At 37.9% G+C, this 23,996-nt stretch overlaps 1 protein-coding gene across 9 annotated transcripts in view; it reads left to right on the top strand.

The window, feature by feature from the left end:
• Positions 1-22,354, top strand: part of CTNNA2 (catenin alpha 2) — a 1,198,185-nt gene extending 1,175,831 nt beyond the window's left edge. For all 9 annotated transcript variants that reach the window (XM_055378924.2, XM_019021073.4, XM_019021071.4 and 6 more), the window contains one exon: positions 21,164-22,354. In XM_055378924.2, the coding sequence (XP_055234899.1) occupies positions 21,164-21,451 (288 nt within the window). In that variant the 3' untranslated portion in view covers positions 21,452-22,354. The remainder of the gene's footprint in view (positions 1-21,163) is intronic.
• Positions 22,355-23,996: the final 1,642 nt, after the last annotated feature.

The raw sequence follows: 23,996 nt of genomic DNA, 5'->3' as shown, positions 1-23,996 counted from the left end.
CCCTGGTTCCCTGCATAACGAACACATAATCTATGCTTAACACATTAGCTTCTTTACCATCCCTTCTTCCATTGTAGTGAGTTATCACACCCAAAAAGTCCCAATAATTGATTTTGAAGTCTATCAGTCATTCATACTTTCATTCATTTATTTCTATGTGAAAGCATCTGACTTCAAATGCTAGATTTCGAAATGCACTGTTTAGGATTTGGGGCCAAAAATCAAGTAATTAAATGCAATTATTTTTCTAGTTAATTTCTTTATAATTTACTCTGTTAAATTTTCAGATATATTAAACCCTTTTTAAGAAAAGATTATGCCATAGAAATCTACAGAATTTTTTCCCCAAAAGCTGAATGAATCAAATTAGTAATTTATTGTAAAAAGAAATTTAAAAGTAACATGGTTGATTTCATTTGCCCCCTTATGCAAAGGTTATGACACATAAATTGTTATATAATTATATACAAATATGAAATATTTTAACTTAAGTCTACTAAATATTTAATGCCCACTATTGTATTAAAAATTTGTATATAGTTTCAACTACAAATGATGAAACATACAAGTAGAGTTATTTCTCTCTCACATGGAATACATCTGTCTGTAGTTCAGGGAGAGTAGAGTGAACACAGAGTCATCAAGGACTTTGACACCTCCTAACTTTATGGCCCATCTATTCTCAAGTTCATCTTTTGGTCTAAGATGACTGCTAGTGTTCCACCTTTCCAATTTTCATGTAGGAAGAAGAGGTGAGAGGGTTAAACCAGGTGCTTCCTAGCTATGTTAATACCCTCTAAGGAGGCTTCCTGGAAACTTCCACCCCTCTGTCCTTCTTCAATTTCCACTTGCATCACCATACATATGGTTTGCTGCAAGAGAGACTGGTAAACACAATGTTTTAGCTCGGCACATTGCTGCTCTGATTAAGATTGAGATGCCACTAAATAAAGAGAAGGGCAAATGAATATTAGATGAGCAACCAAGACAGGATGCTAAGAATAAGAATTAAATTACCCTTATAAGATTCGATTTGAAGTAAGCAAGAATTTGGGGAATGGAAATCAAATCTATTCTTTTTTTTAATTATTATACTTTAAGTTCTGGGGTACATGTGCAGAACGTACAGGTTTGTTACATAGGTATACATATGCCATGGTGGTTTGCTGCACCCATCAACCTGTCATCTACTTTAGGTATTTCTCCTAATGCTATCCCTCCCCGAGCCCCCTACCCCCTGACAAGCCCCAGTGTGTGATGTTCCCTTCCCTGCGTCCGTGTGTTCTCATTGTTCAACTCCCACTTATGAGTGAGAATGTGCGGTGTTTGGTTTTCTGTTCTTGTGTTAGTTTGCTGAGAATGATGGTTTCCAGCTTCATCCATGTCCCTGTAAAGGACACGAACTCATCTTTTTTAAGGCTGCATAGTATTCCATTGTGTATATGTGCCACATTTTCTTAACCCAGTCTATCATTGATGGGCATTTGGGTTGGTTCCAAGTCTTTGCTATTGTGAACAGTGCTGCAATAAACATACGTGTGTGTGTGTCTTTATAGTAGAATGATTTATAATCCTTTGGGCATTTACCCAGTAATGGGATGGCTGGGTCAAATGGTATTTCTAGTTCTAGATCCTTGAAGAATCGCCACACTGTCTTCCACAATGGTTGAACTAGTTTATAGTTCCACCAACATTGTAAAAGTGTTCCTATTTCTCCACATCCTCTCTAGCATCTGTTGTTTCCTGACTTTTTAATGATCGCCATTCTAACTGGTGTGAGATGGTATCTCATTGTGGCTTTGATTTGCATTTCTCTAATGATCAGTGATGATGAGCATTATTTCATATGTTTGTTGGCTGCATAAATGTCTTCTTTTGAGAAGTGTCTGTTCATATCCTTTGCCCACTTTTTGATGGTATTTTTTTCTTGTAAATTTAAGTTCTTTGTAGATTCTGAATATTAGCCCTTTGTCAGATGGATAGATTGCAAAAATTTTCTCCCATTTTGTAGGTTGCATGTTCACTCTGGTGATAGTTTCCTTTGCTGTGCAGAAGCTCATTAGTTTAATTAGATCCCATTTATCTATTTGGCTTTTGTTGCCTTTGCTTTTTGTGTTTTAGTCGTGAAGTCTTTGTCCATGCCTGTGTCCTGAATGGTATTGCCTAGGTTTTCTTCTAGGGTTTTTATGATTTTTAAGTCCTACATTTAAGTCTTTAGTCCATCGTCTCAGCCCCAAATCTCCTTAAGCTGATAAGCAACTTCAGCAAAGTCTCAGGTTACAAAATCAATGTGCAAAAATTGCAAGCATTCCTATATACTGATAACAGACAAACAGAGAGCCAAATCATGAGTGAACTCCCATTCACAATTGCTACAAAGAGAATAAAATACCTAGCAATACAACTTGCAAGGGATATAAAGGACCTCTTCAAGGAGAACTACAAACCACTGCTCAAGGAAACAAGAGAGGACACAAACAAATGGAAAAGCGTTCCATGCTCATGGATAGGAAGGATCAATATCATGAAAATGGCCATCCTGCCCAAGGTAATTTGTAGATTCAATGCTATCCCCATCAAGCTACCACTGACTTTCTTCACAGAATTGGAAAAAAAAAAAAACACTTTAAATTTCACGTGGAACCAAAAAAGAGCCCAAATAGCCAAGACAATCCTAAGCAAAAAGAACAAAGCTGGAGGCATCACGTTACCTGACTTCAAACTACTACAAGGCTACAGTAACAAAAACAGCATGGTACTGGTACCAAACCAGAGATATAGACCAATGGAACAGAACAGAGGCCTCAGAAATAACACCACACATCCACAACCAGTTTTCCCAACACCATTTATTAATAAATGGTGTTGGGAAAACTGGCTAACCATATGCAGAAAGCTGAAATTGGATCCCTTCCTTACACCTTATACAAAACCTGTTCTTTGTAGTTTTTTGAAACTCAATACTCATATTTAGTTGTTCCACAAACAGTTTAAAAGGCTTTTTTTCTATGTTTTTTAGGGAATTAAGATAGGTAACTCCTGCCTACAGCATACCAGCTTTTCTGGGAGGTGGAGGGCTTTGTTTCCCAGTAGCCTTCCCTTGCTGAGTTATACTGGCAGATAGAAGCTGCCAATGAAGGCTTTGAGTGGCACGATGATCCCCATCGTATGAGGAATCTGAAAAGCACTGGGAAGAGTTAGGCTTGGGGTGCAGTTCTTGCAAGTGTATGCCCTCCATTGAGTGGAACAAGAACTGAATGCTGACTTTCAATAGCTGGCTATGTGACCTGAGCAAGTTGCCTCACCTCTCTGAGCCCCATTTTCTCAGCTGTAAAGTGAAAATGATATTAGTATCTACTTCATTGAGTTATTGTTAGGATTAATGGTATTGATGTGCACCATACATTTAGCACAGGGTCCAGAATGTAGGTGTACTAAATAAATGAGTAGGTATTTTTTGTTATCTTCTCTCCCCACAAAAGACTATATAGTCTTTTGGATAATGTTGGTGTCCTCCGGTTCTTATATCATGTCTACCCCAAGGAAGGTGTTGGACATAACAGCAGTGAGCAACCAACGAGTCAAGGTCTCTGCTGTCATCAAGATTGCATTCTTTTGTCACTGGGAGTCCTTGAGGAATCACTGACAGAGAGGGGATAGTTGAAAATACAGAAAGGAATAACCTCAATAGAAGTGAAATAGTGATTGTCACATTTCACTCTGTAAAATGAATCTCATGGGTAGCCAACCAAAATGGAGATTCCTCTGAGAAGGGATCAGGAATCTGTATTTTATTCCTAAATGTTTCTGATACAGATGATTCATGGATCACACTTTTAAAAAACACTGGTCTAGGAAGTGGAGGAAAGAGAAACCTATAGGCTATAGTGAGAATTTCTCCAGACAGTTTAATCCCTTTCCTAGTCCCTTTTCTAGGAAAACTGGGTTTGCTTCTTTAGGCTGGTTCAGTCTAGCCTTGTTTGGATAATTCTTTACTATAGGGAGCTTGTTGTAGTTATCCACTGTAGGATGTTTAAGAACATCTTTGGCTTCTCCCAACTAGATGCCTGTAGCAGCTTTTCTTCTCCAGTAGTGATAATCACAAACATCTCCAAACTTTGCTGAACGTATCCTGGAGTGGGTGGCAAAATTACCCCTAGATGAGAACCATAGGACTGGTTGAAATCTTGACCTTTCACCTAGGATAAACATACTGCTTTAAATGGAGCCTTTCATGTCTTCCCTCTGGAAGGGTGGAAGATGACAGATGAGATAGTTCCAGATTTAGCTGCCAACCTCGTTTCCAGCCAAGTGTCAGTGGGTGGAGGTACACTTTTCTAAAAGTCAGGCCCCTGAGAGCCCACCACAGTAATCCTCTAGACATAACCTTCCTACAGAGTACAAAGGTCTAGATCTACCTCTTTGCCTGGTTATCCCCAAATCTTCCTGTCTTAGAGCTTATGTATTTCTATTCCCAACGGTAATTAAGGGTTTCAGTGAAAATATTGTCTGAAATAAAAGTTTAACTTCTTACTTTTTACAAACAAGAGTATTGAAGTTAAAACAATTGTTTTCATACTGCTTTTTAAGAAAACCTTTTCATATGTCATTACATATTTACCTAGTCTCTCTGTACATTTTAAAATTTTTGCTCATGCCTGTAATCCCAGCACTTTGGGAGGCCGAGGCGGGTGGATCACAAAGTCAAGAGATCAAGACCATACTGGCCAACATGGTAAAACCCCGTCTCTACTAAAAATAAAAAAATTAGCTGGGCATGGTGGGGCATGCCTGTAATCCCAGCTACTTGGGAGACTGAGGCAGGAGAATCGCTTGAACCCAAGAAGTGGAGGTTGCAGTGAGCCGAGATTGCGCCGCTACGCTCCAGCCTGGCAACGGAGCAAGACTCCGTCTCAAAAATAAATAAATAAAAATAATTAGCTAAAATAAAATTTTTACATGGTGAGAGAATGAGTAACTACATTTTAAAAAATAAGAAAAAACTAAAGTGATAGTTAAAATAATCATTTTAATAATGTTAAGAACATAAGGCTAAGGATCCCCTTGAGATTCAAATTGCTTCTGTGTTTGTTAATATATATTATGATGATGAGTAACTCTGCAATGTTGAAATTAGTGCTGGGTGAGCCCTTAAAACCAAGCAAGTTGTAGGTAGAAGCTGAAGAAGTTGCATGGCTTAGCATTCGTTTTTTAAAAGAAAATTGGAGAACTGTAACAGGCAGTGACTTCAGATATAACAGAAATCATGCTTTCTTTCAAAGATATACCTTTGGTATAATCGAAGAATTTTTCCTGGCATTTTTTAACGTATCAGATAAAGGAATAATGATGCAACCTTTACATCTTGTAATAAATATGGAGGTGATTTAACTTTGTCAAAGGCTAGATTCACAAGGACTCTAAGATAGCAATTGTGCCATGAGGAAACTTTCATCTTAATATTAAGCATGATTTTTAGTAGGTACAAGATACTGTATCATACCATCTCCAGCCCTTTAATGTTTATCTTTGTTCCTTGGTTAAAAGTTGTCATCTTATTGGAAGTTAAAGGTAGTACTTTTTTTTCAAAGAAGTTTTCCAATTGCATGAACTTGAGGCTTTCTTTCAAAGAAACCACTAATTTTTTCTTATTTTTTTTTTAGCAACACTATTATGCATTTCCAGTCCGCTGAGGATTCGATTTCCTTTAATCTGTTGTTTTGAAAGTTTCTTGTATAACTCAGCCTTGTTGCAAGGGAACAGACAATATGTTGTCCATCCATGGAGGCTCTTTGTTGCACCAAAGAGATGATATTTCCAGTTTTAGATTGAAGGGAACCCTTTGGTGCTTTTGCTGAATTTTCCCTGAAGTACATTCACTCCAGGAGAAACAGACTAGAAGGTTCCAATTAGGCCAAGCCCTGGCAGGCACCTATATGGAGAAGTATCCTGGCTTATTAGGAGAACCACCTTAAATGCCCTTTATTTCATCTTTTATTTAAAGGCAGTTGGAACTGTGGTATATTGATAAATGCACTATACCTGAGGGCACAGGTCATGCGCTTGAATCCCTGGTAATTGTCTATTAGCTAGCAAGTTCTTCCTCCCTAAGCCTCAGTTTCCTATCTGTAGAATGATGTGCCTAAAGTGATGTAGTACTTTTTGTTGTTGTTGTTGTTGAGAATTAAGTGATAGTAGCATATAGGAGAGATCTAATTGGTTGGGAGGGTCAATATGTTTTGAATCTGGAAAAAAAATAAAGTATTTTAACCAATAGAGAAGTGCTAATCAACTTTTATTGATTATTAAATTGATGCATAAGACCAGCTGACTGATAAATAATTGATGTTCAGGGGCAGCCTGCACCAAGGAAACATAAGAGAATCCTTCACAGAACAGACCATCCATAATCTCCATTTGTACAGCGAATCCCAGCATGATTTATGTGGTTCTAGCCTTAGTGGAGAACATACCAGCATACCAGTAAAGGGGGGCAAGAAGCTACTTATTCATAAAGACTCAGAAATCTAGCTATGGCAACATGACCCCCCCCCTCCCCACCCCAACACACACACACAAAGTCTTGGAGGACAATGCAGTAAATAAGTAACTAAAGATTTGATTCCAGAATAAATGGCAACCAGATTTAAGGTGGAATCACCAAGGACAGGCTCATCAATGAGCTGACAGCTCCTATTGTAAGAATGGTCTACCTTCATTTTTTGGTTGAATTTCTTTGTCTTTTTGTGCTGCACTCCAAAGCCAAATTTAAGGGCCCCAAGCATGTTTCCTGTGTTCTATAGTTTGGAAACTGTATTTCCTGACCATTCTCTGTAACTGGAAAAAAATAAGATCGTAACTAGGCTACCCCACGAGTACTTCAGGTAGAAGAAGAAAACTTCTTTTAGAAGTACTTTTCTCTTGTTTTGCTAGGGCTTATCATGCCCTCATGCTATGCTGGTCATCTGTTGGAATACCCTCTCCTGTGGAGCCAAGACCCTGGGACTGAGGCACCAAGGAGTTCTAATAAATTAAAATGAAGATCCCAAAAGAACTTCCCAAAGGTACCCAGAGGTGATGTAATAATCTTTTATAGTCACAGACTTCTCTAAAATTTAACAAGTATTTTATTTTCTCACTTGGACCTCAGAATAACTCACAAAAGTATATTGTTATTAACCCCCTTTTACAGTTGAAAAAATAGAAACTCAAAGAGATTACAGAGTGTCCAAACTTTCACAGCCAGTAAGTGGGACAGCCAAGACTTAGAGCCAGTTTCTCTAATGTATTATCTTGTGCTTTGTGCAGTGTAAGGATGGTGCTGGTATCTCTGTGCTCTGTAGACTAGTGGTTGAACAAGAAATACAGGGAATAGCATGTTTCAGATGGTATAGATGATAACAGGTAATATGTATTAGGTTCTTTATAAATTATATTATCAGCCTCACATCATTTCGTGGTGTGTGCTGCATGACACATTAAAAGATTATGTTGTAAAAGTTTTTAAATTTTTTGATAAATAAGTGGTATATAACGTTTAGGGATAAGGAGAATTAGAAGTTGTATTTAATCAAGTTTTCTGTGAACATGTAGACAGCTTTTTTGGTTGCTGGCAAGAAAATGAAAAAGTGGAAGATGATGTTCCCTGCAATTTGACTAATTCATATCTCAGGTGAATCCTGATTGCAAGATTGGGAGTTTGTACAACTTTTCTCCCCTTATGGCTTAAGGAAGTTCACCTCATTACTGCTTCGTCACATGACTCACGCTTGTGAACAGTTAAAACACATCATAAGGCATGTTTCCCTCCACATAAATGGCATCAATAGCCGGGAATAAAGACTTAGGGCAGGAAAAGCCTATGGTAGATCTGCCTGGTCAAAGAAGACTACATGTTCTACCCAGAAATGAATTTTATGAGCCTTCAAGTAGACCAAAAAAAGTTAACTTTTCTCTATTTCGGTTTTCTCATATATAAAGCAGGAATGATGGTATTCAACTTGTACATGTTATGAAGATTAATTTATTAAGGCACCGGCACTATACCTAGCAAACATATAATTCTGTGCCTCTTAGATGCTGGTGCTATTAACGGAGGAGATGGTTTTTAAATTGTGGCTGTCTTTTGAGCAAAGACTGATCTTGAAATGCTTACATGCAAGGTACAGTAAGAGGAAGAGGACATAGATACGTATTGCAATTTGGCTAAAGTTTACTTTCTCTTTTATTTCTCCAGATTTTACTCTCCTGACAATCTCATGTATTTGCAAGAATGAATAGGTAGTAAGAATGGATACTGAACTAGGCATTGTGCCCTAGCTTTGTGTCTTTGCACAAGCCTTTCACGTCCTATTTCCCCACCCATAAAATTACAATGCTTCAACATCTCGGCAAATATTTATGGAGGACTCATATGCTAGGCACTGTTTTAGATGTTTGGGATATAATGGGAGGTGGTGAACAAGAAACATAAAAATATGAGTATATAAGAATATTAAAATAGAGAAAGAATGGCAAATTAAGGCATGAGGATGGAAAAAGTATGGCTTGGGTAGTTTTCACCAAGATGCTGATATTTGGATAAAGTTCAGATGGATGTGAGGGAGCAAGCCTTACAGGTATCTCAGGTGGGGAAGAGTTTTCTAGGCAGAAGAAATAGTAAGCGCTAAGGCCTTACATTGCAAACATGACTGGTCTTTCTGAGCAGTAAACAAGAAACCAGTATTTAGGAATTGAGTTAATGAGAGCAAAATCGGACGTATTGGGCCCCATGTGAAGACCATTTTGATAGATTTGGATTTAACTCAGTCTGTGATTGGGAAGCCACTCAAGGTTGTTGATAAGATAAGTGATATTGAGTTCATGTAACAGGATCGTTCTGGCTTCCATTTGAGAATAAACGGGGTAAAGGGTGGGAAGCAAGGAAACTAGTTACGGGAAGCTTTTGTAACAAGCCAGTAAGAGGTTCTGATAAGTTGGCCAAGTGGATAAGAGTGAAGAAGATGAAAAGAGATCAAGTAATAGATATGTTTTGAAAATATTGCTGACAGGACATGATGGCAGATTAGATGTTGAGTTGGAGAAAACAGGTGTAGCATAAGATTCTGGGTGTTTAACCAAAGCAGTGGGAAGAACTGTGTTGCCAATAACTGAGATGAAGAGGCATGCACGAGGGTCAGGTTAGGGGCAAGGGTGGAGTTAATCATAGAGCTCTCACTGTCTCTGGAAGGTTGGGAACAGTCTACAAGAAAAGGCTTACAGATGCTTAGATCATTCTCTTCATGTCAAGAGGTGGTCTTTGTGAAGATAACTCTTGCAAGAACCTGAAGTATAATTTAGATGGAAGATAGATAATAGAATGGTTACAACTCATTGTTAAAAGTAATAGAAAACCCCTGCCTGCATCTGTGATCGTGTACACAGTAATCATTGGAAAATTATTTGAATGTGTGTTAATGTTAGTGGTGGATTTACAGCTCACAATGGAAAAAGCAGAGGCCAGGAAAAAAGAAAATGATTTGGACGGCATTATTCTGTGTCAACTCAAAAAATATTTTAAAGAACACAGAAAAAAAAATGCTCAATTATTAAAAACCCATGGATCGACTGCTCAAATTTAAAACTAATTTAGTTAAAATTACTGATTTTTAAACTATTATACTAAAGACCTCTTATGAGCCCTTAAATGATGATAGCATTTCCTCTTAATTCTAATTTCTGTAATGAAAAAAGAGTTGAAATTTTAGGTTAATGTAGTGAATTATTTTATATAGCTACATATGTGTCTAACATTTTACTTCAATTTTCTGTGCTATAGTTAAGAGCTCATTCTTTATGAATTATGTGAGGAGAAATTAGAGGTAGAAGTGATATTAATATACTCTTAATTGGAGCAATGATTGCACAGGTGACAAGAGTCAAATCATAGCCCTCTCCTGTGCAGTTCTGTTAGTTAGAAGGCCCATACTGGATATGGTAAATGGTTTCATGTTGATTGCTAACTCTCATCAATTGCTAGTGTTTGACTGAGCTATGTGTTGAGAAGAATGCTGAGACCATGGCTAGGATCAGTAGGAAAAAAGGACCTGATTCATTGGGCATATCTGTTAAGGATACCAATGAAGAAATGGCAGTAAGTGTGTCACACACTAATCATCCTTGTTTTATTGGTTCTAGAAAGGGCTTAGAGCATTGACAAGTATGGGTTGTCTTAAGGATGCCCATTGCTATTTTTTTTTGATATATATATATCTTCTTGCCTTTTCCTGGCTTTTACACCCATTAGCCCAGGCACTGTCCTTTTCAATAACCTTGGATTTGTTCTTTGGAAGGTCTTTTCATATAACCTGCCATTTGCTACTTTATTTGGTTAGTAAATGTGTGCAGAGCAGGACCAAAGGCAGCAAGATTGTTGTGCTTATGTTCTGGAAAGCTAGTTGGATAAGATTTTCAAGTAATCCTAAAGAATATGTAGATTCGAAACTGGGAATTTATTGGTAGACTTAGATGCTGAGATAAGGTCAGTCTTAGTTGGAGATGGCAGGTGCTGGCTTCAGTGGTTTAAGACCGAATAAAAGATTAAAACTTATGCATTTATAACCCACTTTGTAGCAAAATACAGTTAAAGATTTAGGAAACAATGCTAGAGAACCCAAGTGTTTGTGTTTCGAAGGAGATAAACACAGAGCTTTGGGAGATTTGGCCTTCAGTGTTTGGTAGGCACTTCCAAACAAGAAGGGGCTCCCTTTTAGGGGTAGTGAGGGATCTCAGCTGGGCTCTAACAGTGTATACCTCAGAATCGAATGAGGTAAGGTGGTGTCATCCTTTACCAGGTAACACCATTTGGTTTTTAATATGAGATATTTATAAATGATATTCTTAACCAAAATGAATAGCTGGAATTTGGGGAATTTAAGGTCCTTGAAGTGGTCGTATAAAATATTTTATATAGACTATTTATTTTGATGCTTCCCAAATTACATGTTTAAACATCAGCTTCCCAGGCTAGACTGCCTTTTCTCCACCTTCTAGTAGAGCCACCTTGACTCTCTATTATCAATATTCCTTACCAAGTCCTAAATGTTCTTAGATATTTTAGGTGTCACATTTTTACATAAAATTCCTATGTTTTTTTGCACTCAGTCTTGACTACCCCTTTATCCCATCTAAAGGATTCAACAGTGCTAGAAAAGATACATACGTGTTGGTATTTTCCTATTCCCCTCATGAACTTCTCCATTCCTTATCCCTAAAACTGTAATATTCAGGCACTGAGACCAAGCCAAGATGGTGGTAGCTTCAGTAAGAAGAGAGTTTAAAAAAGTCTAAAATGCCGAATGGGGGAAACTTTGAAAGGAAAAGAAGGATGAAGATGTAGGAAAAGAGAAACATAAATTTTATAAGACCATGTTTGGACTCACCTGGTGATTTAAGGAAAGATGGGTCCCAGTCATAATAAAATCTGAGATGTATTAAGGGCTTACCATGTGCCAGGCACTCAACTTCAGTGGCATTGTCTCATTTAATGCTTTATAATACTAGAAAGTGCTATTTTCATTTTTAATTTTAAAGAACTTTTATGAGGTAGAGGTAAGTTTAGTGGTTGTTCAAGATCGTGTAGTTAGTGATCCATCCAGTCAAGGTTTGAACTCAGGCTTTAAGTCTAGAGTCCAGGTTTCCCTCAGTAGGAGAGATGAAAACATGCATGTAAGAATGAATTACCAGAGGGATCAAAGGTAGTGATGCTCTGCTAGCTGGCTCTCCTATCAGTAAGGCAAAAAGGAGGCTTAGCTCCTTGCATAATTATTTGTGAGACATAAACCTTAGGTGGTCAAGACATGCTGATGCACAGAATCAGAGACAAGATCAACAGTTAATGCCTTATGTATTCATGTGACATAAGGACTGTCTGCCCAAGAATATTTCCCAATTATGGGGGGTGCCTGAAAGCCCATTGGCTCTTCTCTTTGTTGCATAATTCCTCATGATTTTTTTGTTACATGGAAACCAGTAACTTAGAGGTCTCTGGCAGGAGATCCTGAAGGGTTGGGATAAGGGAGGGTGCTGAAAGGAAGACAAGGAAAGAATAAGTATGGGAAAAGAAGGTGGGGACTACCTGGATAAACAGGTGGCCCTATTCCTAACTTTCCAAGGGCCAACCTGTCAGTACTCCCACTTATCTTTGAGATTTCCATGTTAGAAAGAATGCCTTGTTTTGGGTTGAGCAAAAACTGTTTCACCTTTATTGGTGAGAAAAAAAATGGCTCTAAGCCATATTTAGGAAATTTGTTGACTATAATTAAGATTTCACGAGAGTCCCCAAGGTTTACTTACCCATAATTGAAAAAATGCAAATGAAGACAGTTAATCAGTGGACTGGCCGACTATGAAGCACTACTACCTACCTAAATGAATTAAAAATGAAGACACGAATATGTCCATTTGAGAAAGTTACCAAAGAGCCAACTGGTAAATTTCTCAGCAAGGCTGTGGAGAATTTTTTCTTAGCCTGACAGCCTGCAGTGCCTTTCTGCCAAGGTCTTTGCCAATTTAATCTTGAGCCATTCCATACAGATTTCCTCACAACTGGCCTTCAGCACTGGCTGGTTCTCTGGCATTACTTAAGGAAGCCCTGAAGAAAAGATAACAGACCTCTTGTCCTCTTTTCTGTGTAATTGATCCACTACTTAGAGCTGTAAAATATTTGCTTTACAAGATCCTGTTATCAAATGGAATTTGAAACTCCTTAGGAGTTATTGCACAGAATTTCACTTATCAGGGATCAGTATGTGTTGTAATATTAACTCTTTTAATGTGGTTTTGTTTGTTTTGAGACACAGTCTCTTTCTGTCACCCAGGGTGGAGTGCAGTGGCTCCATCTCAGCTCACTACAACCTCCGCCTCCTGGGTTCAAGTGATTCTCCTGCCTCAGCCTCCCCAGTAGTTGGGATTACAGGCACCTGCCACCACGCCCGGCTAATTTTTGTATTTTTGGTAGAGATGGGGTTTCACCATGTTGGCCAGACTGGTCTCGATCTCCTGACCTCAAGTGATCCGCCCACCTCGGCCTCCTAAAATGCTGGGATTATAGGCATGAACCACCATGCCCAGCCTTGATGTGTGTGTGTGTGTGTTTTTTTAACAATAAATACAACATATCTGTGATGGTCACTTTTACCTCTAACACCATCCTTCCTTGTTAAAATATGCAACCAATTTTTATCACCTGATTTAAAATCATCCCCAAAATGTTTTGCATTTCTGTTAAATCTTCTCCTTAATGATTTCATTAATTAGCAACTCATAATATGGTATTAGTACAAAAAAGTGCACAATATGTCTGTAAAATCAGCTGTGAAAATAAAAGCGTAAATGCAACATCCTTTAGATAAAAATATTTGTCGGCCGGGCGCGGTGGCTCACGCCTGTAATTCCAGCACTTTGGGAGGTTGAGGTGGGCAGATCACGAGGTCAGGAGTTCAAGACCAACCTGACGAACATGGTGAAACCCCCATCTCTACTAAAAATACACACGAATTAGCCAGGCGTGGTGGCACACATCTGTAATCCCAGCTACTCAGGAGGCTGAGGCAGGAGAATCGCTTGAACCCGGTAGGCGGAGGTTGCAGTGAGCCGAGATTGTGACACTGCACTCCAGCCTGGGTGACAGTGAGACAACATCTCAAAAAAAACAAAAAAAAGTCAGTATCAGACAATATTTGATAGCTAGCAAACAATAGAAATCAAACAAGTTAATTCAAATACAGAAGTAGTGATACAATGGATGATATATCTGTGCCATAAACAGAATCAAGTTTTTTTGGACAACCCTGTTAAAATGTGCGCTCTTGGGAGGTAAATAAGTTTCCTTTCCCACACTACTTAGCGGATTCTGAAGGAGCAAGGTGCCTGAGTGATTAATAATGCCTGCCATGGACGCTATGGATGAGAAGTTGTTTGATGAGAAAGAATGAGTAGACGCCAACACAGAAATGAGAGCTTGCTATCAAGGAAATGTCTTTCTGTGAGCATATAAACATTCTGAGATAACTTAAGTGGGAAAAGATGCGATTAGGCTGAACCTTTTCACCATGTCTTTGTTTGCTTGAGTTATTTATTACCCTGGACTTTCTAGAGGTTTTTAAAAAGTGTTATTGATATAGACTCTGGAAAATGTACGCAGATATTTCAAGGTATTTCAAACGTCACAGTTTCTAAGGACATCAAATATCTCTTCAAAGCCTCATGGATTTTTAAAACATGAAATGTTCTTCTTGGAGGATAATAGGCTCCAATGCTCTGGGTTTCTAACCTCTAATTCATTAACAGCAAAGCTGACTTGTAGCAAAATTTTTTTTTTCCTTGCAAGCAATATGTGACTCCTTTGAGGGAGATAACAGTTTAAATATAAATAAATGACCAGCTCCAGTGGAAAGATTCCAGTTTCCTTGAGGTGTTTGCTTTCAATTTATTGCCAATTCTCCCATCACAACTTCCTCCCCTGAAAACCTACTCTAGGTCTGAACATGTTCAGAACAACCCCCTTAAAATCGTTCTTGTTCTTATATGTTAAAGCTATGTTATTCCCATTTTAAAATATTGCAAAAGGCTAAAGTGGACCTTACACATATTTAGGGAAATATTTTAGCATTATCAAACTCATTAGTGTTATTGGCTCTGACTTGCAATAATGAAAATAAAATAGCAAGGCCCAAATGGAACTGGTTCCTTCTTCCAGGCATTTCTAAGCCATTTGAAGTAATCAAAGCAAACACCTCAGTTCTTTTATTTCAAAATCACCTTCCAAATGGATTTGGCTTATTTTATTCTATTATTTTATTCTATTTAGCTTAGCCAGCGGTCCCATGACATTTGCATTATTTTTAATCCAATGACAGATTGCTTTGTGCTTTGGATTTTCATGAACTGCCATTTATGTTTCATTAATTTTTGTTAGTAGATGATCAGCTTTTTTGAAAAAAGACATACAACGTGAAAATTGATCTCTCTCTCTCTCCATGCATATTGTAACTATACGAATTCAGAACACACAGTCAAATCCTAATTCTCTTCTTTAATCGTATGCCCGGCCTCCACAAGTTAACATTCTAAGACATTTACTATGTCATGTCATCTGCAATGTGTCCCCTACTTGTTTTATATTATTTTTCACTTTTGACAATACTATTATTTGTTTGTTTTTAAAGCAAGCTGTTACTAAATAGCATTTATTTTATTTCTATCTTACCTCAGGAAGTTCACCATTCTGAAGGGTAAAAGATTGCTAATTACTTAACTATTCCCTACTTAACCAAGGAAGGTTATTTTCTATTCAAGTAAAATACTTGTTGATGATGTTATATCTTAGATTATTAAAAGGATATTAATATTGATTTTAAAGGTTTTATTCTGAGAAATTTTTTGGTAAATTTATTGAACTTTTGTGTATGGATTTAATCTTTGTAAAAACAGTAAGGAATATGAAAGGACAAAATCAAACATGTTATACACCTACAGTATGCAGAACACCACCCTACATGAAACAATTGGGAAGATCAATATAAGCAAAACATGATTTTTTTAATATTTACTCCCATAAATACAACTGGCCCTCTGATAAATCACCTAGATGTAACATACACACCTCAAACTCAGTATGTCCAAAGTTATACTCAGCATTGTAGCACTTCAACATCCTTCTTATTTCTGCAATCTAGGTTGAGAGCATTGATGTATACTAAGTTGGACTAGTTAGGTATTTGAGAATTGTCCTTCCTCGTCACTGTTAACCATTCAGTCACCAACAACCTCTTATTAAAGAGTGTTTAGATATCATGCCCACAATGAAGCTGTTTCCCCTCTCCTATCCCTACTTGACTCAAGGTAAATTGTTATTCCTTTTGTTCATTTAGCATCTCGCATCCTACTAAAACACTGTCATACGGTGTTAAAACCTTTAGTTTGTGTCTATTTTTCTCATTGTACTGTGAGCTCTTGTGTTTCAGTGCTTATGTCTATTTGTGTTTCTATACCCAACACTTAAGCACAGTAGTTGGCAAAAAGTATTCAGTAGGTGTCTGAAGAAATACTTGGATGATGTGTAGATGGAAAAATGTAGGGATAGACTGGAGGATAAAAAGTCAGTGATAATTCAACATTTCAAGAGGTGTAGTTGCACTTTCTTTGAAAGAATGTGGTTGACTTCTGCAGTCGAATTCTGTTTCTGTTGAAACTGAACACCTGTTGCAGCATAAGTCCTGTTTGAATGAAGTAGCATGCAGCTAAGGACATAGGCTTTCAGAAATATTCAGTTGATAACATAAGCTGTAGCAAGAGTCATTTCAAATACTTATTACGATGTTCTTCAGCTTTGGTGATATAAGGAATTAGGCTGCACAAATATCAATAAACGGAAGAATCACAATTCAGATAAGTCTTTGCTCCAGTCTTTCTGCCCATTCAAAACACAAAATGAGGAGAGTATAGGGAACAGAAATCTTTTAGAAGTTGAGTGGTATTAAGAAGAGTAGGAATAGAGGCAGGGGAAAAAAAGACAATGTCCTATAGAAAGGCCTATAAAACAGCTCTCCTGCCCCTATTTGCTTTTCATGGACTGTAATAGCACAAGATGGGAGGAAACATCTGTTTTCTTTTAAACATAGTATTTTGATGTTTTAAAAGAATCATAATAATTAGCAGAAGTCTAATTTCCTGTGGTTAGGGACAGCAGATACCTATGGGATGGAATAGGGAGCATGAGTGTAGCAGATCTTGGTAGATTTTGAGGGCTGAGGATTCATCTGCTCTGGATGGCTCTGGGAAATAGCATGGAGGAATGGTAAGAGCATGGGCTCAGTGGTTAGATGGCCTGGGTTTACATCTTGGCTTCACCACATGTTAGCAGTGTGATAATGGGCAAGCTATATGCTTCTAAGTCTCAATTGGTCAAGCCTTGTCTCAGGGCTGGTTGTGAGATAGAATGAAATAAACAAAACTCAGGGAACTAGTTCAGAAAACAGCACATGGTCTAATTTGTTAAATGTATGCCCTTGTTTTTAAACTAGCTGAAAATAAGCAGTTTCTCTTAGGTTAGATACAGGAACTTAATGGGATATCCTATAGGAATATAAAAGGCCCTAACCAGGAAAAGATGGATATGTCTTTCTGCTGAAAAGGCCTGTCACTGTAATTCAGGTCAGCTTGAGGAAGGGCTGAGAGGTGGTTGATTTTTGAGGCCATTTTAAAACTAGCAAGACTGGACCAGGTAAAGGATTAGATGACTAATAAGAGTAGCTGAGCCCTGCCTAGTATAAATGTGCTTCAGAATAATGGAGCAAATCCAAGACAGATTAGCAGAGATCAGTTTCCAGTGTCTATTTCCATAAGGGTGACTCAAGGCCAGGAAGAACAAGGAAGGGCTGAGCTCTGGGCAGCAACATACCTGAGGCCAGAGGCTGTAGTCAGCAAGGATTTGGGCTATGAGGATGAGACTAAGAATCACAGATTGTGAGAGATGAAGCACTTATCAGACACAGCCATGATGTTAAAAGGATGTCGCCAGGTTTAGGGGACAGGCTTCCAGCCTGTTCATTAGTAGAAAAGAGTTCATTTTGGATAGGCAATAACTAAAAAACAAGACCTGAGAGATCAAATGATGCTTCGGGGGAACATTGCTTCATGGTGGGGTTCAGATGAGTGGGCTTTGGAGAGAGATAGTACTGGTCCTAATTCCTACTTTGCCAATGACTGCAGGGACAACAACTTATGTTACCTCCCTAAGCTTCAACTTCCTCACTTATTAAATGGGGAGTAATAATCATTCCTACTTTGAGAATTTTTGAAAATTAAATCACACAATTAAAAGGACTCAATGTCAGGCGTCTAGTAAGTGCTCACTGAATTTTGATTATTATGAAAACTTCACTTATATGTATTCACTTACCTATCTTGTTGAAAACGCCATCATTACAATAAGTCACAAAATAGAATGCAACTATGTTAAATAAATGTTCCTAAACTTGGTATTTAAAAAATGTTGCCATGCAGCTTTATTCTAATATCTTTTCTTTAGGAAGTGAAGTTTTAGCCAACCTTGCCAATTGGAAAGCAGAGTTTTGGCACCATTTTTGAAAGGCATAAAGAAACCCATTTTTAAATTGGAAAGAATTGTGATTGTGCTAATGATCTAAATCATGAAAGTGCATCTACAGAAAAGGGCAAAATGTAACCTTTGGAAATTCAACTTTTTAAAAAGTCAAATTTTGTGTTAACTTTAAATTGGGCTTATTGTTTGTGGAAATATTTGTTCCAGTTCAGTTGGCTGGACTTCTCACCTCCTCACTTTACCTTGCTGCAAATTCAAGATCTGCCTCAGCAGGTGGCTTGAATAAAATTCTTGGCTTTATATTTCAAAGCTATCTCACTCTCAAACAGTGTATTAGGTTTATTTACAGGATTCCTGCATCAGGCTTGAAAAGCAAAGGGGTTCTGAAGAAGAGACAGGCTCTCATATTTTTGCTGCAGAATTAAACACCATCTATTTGAAAATGGAATCTGTGGTAAAAATCTCATCTCCAAATTTACTTGTAATCCCTTCTCTTCAGATCAACTCAATTCTCCCAAGACTCACTCTTTGGGAACCATTTAATAATACAATAGCAATATCATCTTGTTCTACTTCTACTAATTCTGTTGCCCAAAGCAAATCAATGAAACGTCCCTGTCATATTTTACCCTTTATTTACTCATAGCATGTGATAGAATTAACTAATTTTATGAATTAACATTACTCATTTTTGAAACCTGACAGACTTACAGAGAACTGTGCATTGGCCAAAGGTGTTAGGTATTTAGCTTCTAAAGAAACCGTGACTTATCTGTTCCTGATTGTTCCCAACATTTTGCTGTCTCATCTCTGTCCTTCATTATTTACACTTCTACCTGGGGGTAAGATGGGAAAGACGAAAAAGTAAAATTCAGTGAGATAACTGGCTATGATATTACCAAACTTGTGTATGACAGAAGTCCTGAAATCACTGGATAAAGTAAACCATCAAGACAGTCTTTAGGTTTCATTAATCCAGTGGTTCTCAAACTTTGGCAAATATCAGAACCTCCTGGATGGCTAGCTAGTTAAAACAAAGATTGCAAGGTTTTGATTCACTAAGTTTTGGATTGGGCCTGATAAATGCGATTTCTAACAGATTCCTGGGTGATGCTGATGCTGTTGCACCTCAGGGACTAGGCTTTGAGAATCACCCCACTAATTCATGCTTGGCTTCTCTCCTGTTAACATGAATAACCTAGAGTTTGCTTTTCCTTAGCTATTTTTAGAAATTTGGGCTGTATAAACGAAAGAGTATGGGGTTCAGCAGTGAGTTTGGTATATGTGCATTTTGTACGGCATAATAGAAGTGATCAAGTAAGTGGGTTACTCCATCCATTTGGTTGAGTTAATTCACAAAGCAATTACATAAAACATCTTCCATTGTTTTCCCCAGTGGTCAGACTACAAGCTTTTCTGGTGATGGAAAAATTGAGCTCATTTGATTGACATTTTTAAAAACACAGCGCAACATTAATTTAGCTTAAATAAGGGATATGGAACAAAAAGCAGCCAAAGGAACAGTATCACAGTTGTTTTGGATACAACTTCTGATAACCTCAATACTGCATGGGACATATTTTGTTAATAAGAAATGACACGAAGCTAAAGTGAATGCCAGTCACATCAGATGGAAGAACCATAAGATTTAGTCTCTCAGTTTAAACACTTTCTTAGTCACCTAGCCCCCAGAAGGCTTAATGCAGCTACAGTTCATGAAGTTCATGAATTACAGGCTACACAACAAATAATCTCTACAACTAGGAACAGCATACTTAGGAACATCTTTGCTTCCTTCAGTTAACTGTAATTGATATATTTCATTAGTTGATGTTACAAGAAGTTTGATGAAAGATCAGACTATGCTCAAACATCCCTGAGGCTGGAATAATATTTGCAGTTCAGCTGTTAATTCTTTTCTTTCACTAGCTCACATGTATAATCCTGGCTGATGGAGAGTCTAGGAAATGCATTTTTGAGCCTCACCAATCCTGAGCTCAGGATATAGAAATAGTGTATAGATAAATAGGTACTTCCATTGGTTGGGCTATAACATTGAGACATAACCCCAGCATCTGTGATGCAGGCAGTGAAGCAAGAAGAAGGTTGAAGCAGATATTGAATGATCTAGTATACAGTACATACCACACTAGTTAAAGACAGAAAAAAGGTAACCCAAAATATTCCTGGCCTGAAAGTCTGGTGATGGGCCTCTAAACCTATTCTCAAGTTGTGACTTGTCATGGCATTTTTAAAAGCCATCCTATCCAACAAGGTGGCAGTACAGATGAGTAGTATCTTTAAAGACTAAAACCTGTGCTAGTTACTGGACCTCTGCATGTATCAGCTCTCTCATTCTAAAAGGGCATGACGATAATGCCTATATTATAGAGTTGTTAACAAGAGCTAAGTGGGAAAATACAAATTTCTCATAATAGTATTTGGCACATAGTAAATACTCAATATTTCATTAATGCATGGATGGGAAGGTCTCACTGAATGCTATGAGATCCTGACATAAGTATCACTATTTATATAGAAGGTATATTGAGGACCTGTTAATAGTTAAATTGATACTCCAAGCTCAATGGACACCTCATAGAAGCAAGAACACCCATGGATTGTTCTTCTGCCTAAACGACTGTATCCTCACCAACCCTGAGCTCAAGATACAGAAATAGCCTATAGATAGATACTTCCATTGGTTGGGTCGTAAAATTGAGATGTAACCCCTTATAGCTTTTTTTCTTTAGTGTCTGCCAAATGCTTGTCCAACATTTGAGTAAATGTCACCATTGCTAATTACCCTAATGTAATAATATGAGATGTTCTACTTTGGAAAAATTTTGTTACCTTGGAATTCCTACCTGCTAAGATGAGGGCTTTGCCATTAGCTGTATTAAGATTTTAAAAACCTTAACTTGTGATAATTTGCTCCTTTTCAGCAATACTATTTATTTGCACAAGGAAAACATTATTTTAACTGTGAAAGTACATCACCATTTTGTGAATTTAGGGCCTCCATTAACCCACATGTATCTCATTCTTTTCCTACTCTAGCTGGACAGTGCCACATCGCTTATCCAGGCAGCTAAAAACCTGATGAATGCTGTTGTCCTCACGGTGAAAGCATCCTATGTGGCCTCAACCAAATACCAGAAGGTCTATGGGACAGCAGCTGTCAACTCACCTGTTGTGTCTTGGAAGATGAAGGCTCCAGAGAAGAAGCCCCTTGTGAAGAGAGAAAAGCCTGAAGAATTCCAGACACGAGTTCGACGAGGTTCTCAGAAGAAACACATTTCGCCTGTACAGGCTTTAAGTGAATTCAAAGCAATGGATTCCTTCTAGGACGATAGGTTTTAACAAGAAAGCTTTTTCTTTCTTTTCTTTCTTTCTTTTTCTTTTTAATTCCATTTTTGTATGCATACCTGCCAGCTCGTATGCCTCTGGCATGGGGAAATTAAGGGAACAGTGTCTGTTTGCATGTAAGATGAGATGAGATCAATACTACTGATCCATCTGTAGCCTGGGAAGGAGACAGGACATTCCTGTACTAAGGTGGCACAGAGCTGTCCTTTGCAACATTCTCATAAAATTGGGCACAGAGTTCGCGTTGGCGCAATATTTATGGGAGTGGGAGGGATGGGGAAAATAAACTTAACTCTACAAAAGCAAACTCTAATGCATGCAAGAATCATTAGGTTGGCAGGTATATTCATAAGTGAAAAATCTGGAAGTGTAATGGTAGAACATAAAACTTGTATTGCTTCTGTTTCAGTGCAAAAATGTACTAGCCAATACGCTTAAGTGTGTGGCCCACGAATTGAACAATTTAACCTTGAAGTCTATATCTGTGATATTATGTCGATTTTTAACTGAGGGGAAATTAACTAGTCCAGCCTAAAATGCTTCTTTTAATCTGCATTCTGTTTCCTCTTCTAGTTGTGCCATTACTAGTGATCATGTTTTTTTCCCCCCTTTAATGAAAACAATAAACATCTATTTGAGACAATTAAAATCCTTCTGGGGGCACTGGAAGCACAATACGGTGACCAATCTTGCTTTCATTTTTTTTTTAATTAATTTGAACTATGATTTTGCTAGAAATAGAAGGCCCAGTGGTGGAATATTAGAGGGAAGGAAACTGACAACGTGTGAAAGTTAGAGGCAAATACATAGGTGTAGCTTGGAGTGCTGGTATCTAATATACCATTGTATTCACTAACTCAAAATAAACACATTTAATCTTGACATCCCAAGTATGTTTTCTTTTTTTAATTTTTTAAGTATGTACTTAATAAAGATTAGAGCATCTTCCTGAAAATTCATTAAAAAATGCATTATGTTATGTTTTGGTTTTTAGAGATCAGTAATAAAATAGATGATATCCAAATAATTGTCATTTTTAGAGTTCACATATTTATTTTGTGGTTTGTTTTTCCACTTGTTTTCATTCACTTTCATACTGCATTGAAAATGACAGTCTTTGTAATAGAAGAGCCAATTAATTTAAAAATATTTTACTCATTTTAGACTTTTTCCTTTTAAGTAAGTTGGAAAAACAGGACCTCTGTCCCATTACTAAAAAGTGGCGATTGTATTTCAGCTATGAACTGAGAAATGGGGAAAAAGCCCCCAAATAGTCACCTGAATTCTCCAAACTCCTCTCATTGGAATGATTCCTACAAGTTATCACATTACCATGTCTCCAAAAGGCTTCTAGTAAATATGCATGTTTCTTTCTTAGCAAAGTGATGATAACACAATGGGAGTCAGTCATGAACACCTAAGCTTATGTGCAAGATCCCAAAGGGAAGGAGCTATAAGGGAGTTGTTGTGGAAGGAGAAAAAGCTTAATCTAAAATCTTATTTAGAAATGATTCTGCTCAAACCCCTGCTTACTACTACTGGAAAATAACACCACCAAGACTGAGAACATTTCAGTAGAGGAGACACCACGGAAGCCGTACACTGATTTTCAACACTAATCATTAGATCACAGATAACTAGCCTGCTTCATTAATTTGCATAAACATTCAGAGGGTGCCACTGACACACACTCACAGATATTTAAGGAAGGCCTTAACTGAGCCAGGTTCTAGGCTGAGCGCACCACTAGATAAATGTATAGGTGACTTTTCTGTTTTAGCACATAACCATGACATAACAAGAAACCAGCATGCCATTTTTGCCCACTGACCTGAAGAACAAAGAAAGACAGCTTGTTCTTGGCAGCATATTTTTGATCTAAGGAATCTGAGTTTCTCCCAAACAGCAATAAAAATACCCTTTTGAGAAGTTTTTCCTGACAAGAGCCACTCATGCTGTTTTTCTCCTCCCTAACAGATGCTTTAGAAATGGAAAGATCTCGGCCGGGCGTGGTGGCTCACGCCTGTAATCCCAGCACGTTGGGAGGCCGAGGCGGGCGGATCATGAGGTCAGGAGATCGAGACCATCCTGGCTAACACGATGAAACCCCGTCTCTACTAAAAATACAAAAAATTAGCCGGGCGCGGTGGCGGGCGCCTGTAGTCCCAGCTACTTGGGAGGCTGAGGCAGGAGAATGGCGTGAACCCGGGAGGCGGAGCTTGCAGTGAGCCGAGATCGTGCCACCGCACTCCAGCCTGGGCGACAGAGCGAGACTCCGGCTCAAAAAAAAAAAAAAAAAAAAAAAAAAAGAAATGGAAAGATCTCTTTAGCCCCACTTCTTCATAGGATCTAGGGAAATAATAGAAATATTAAGGGGTTAAAGACAGGAAAGAAAAGTACATCAACCTAGTGATGATGATCCTATAGAAAGAAAGAAAGTCAACACAATGCCATTCAGAAGTCCCCAAAGGAAATGTAATTAGCATAATTAACTTTCTGGATTCATACATTATTATTTATTGGG

This window comes from Gorilla gorilla, chromosome 12 (genome assembly GCF_029281585.2).
Source record: "Gorilla gorilla gorilla isolate KB3781 chromosome 12, NHGRI_mGorGor1-v2.1_pri, whole genome shotgun sequence".
Lineage (NCBI taxonomy): Eukaryota > Metazoa > Chordata > Mammalia > Primates > Hominidae > Gorilla > Gorilla gorilla.
The sequence above is the reverse complement of the archived record's forward strand: the minus strand, read 5'-3'. Positions and strand labels throughout refer to the sequence as shown.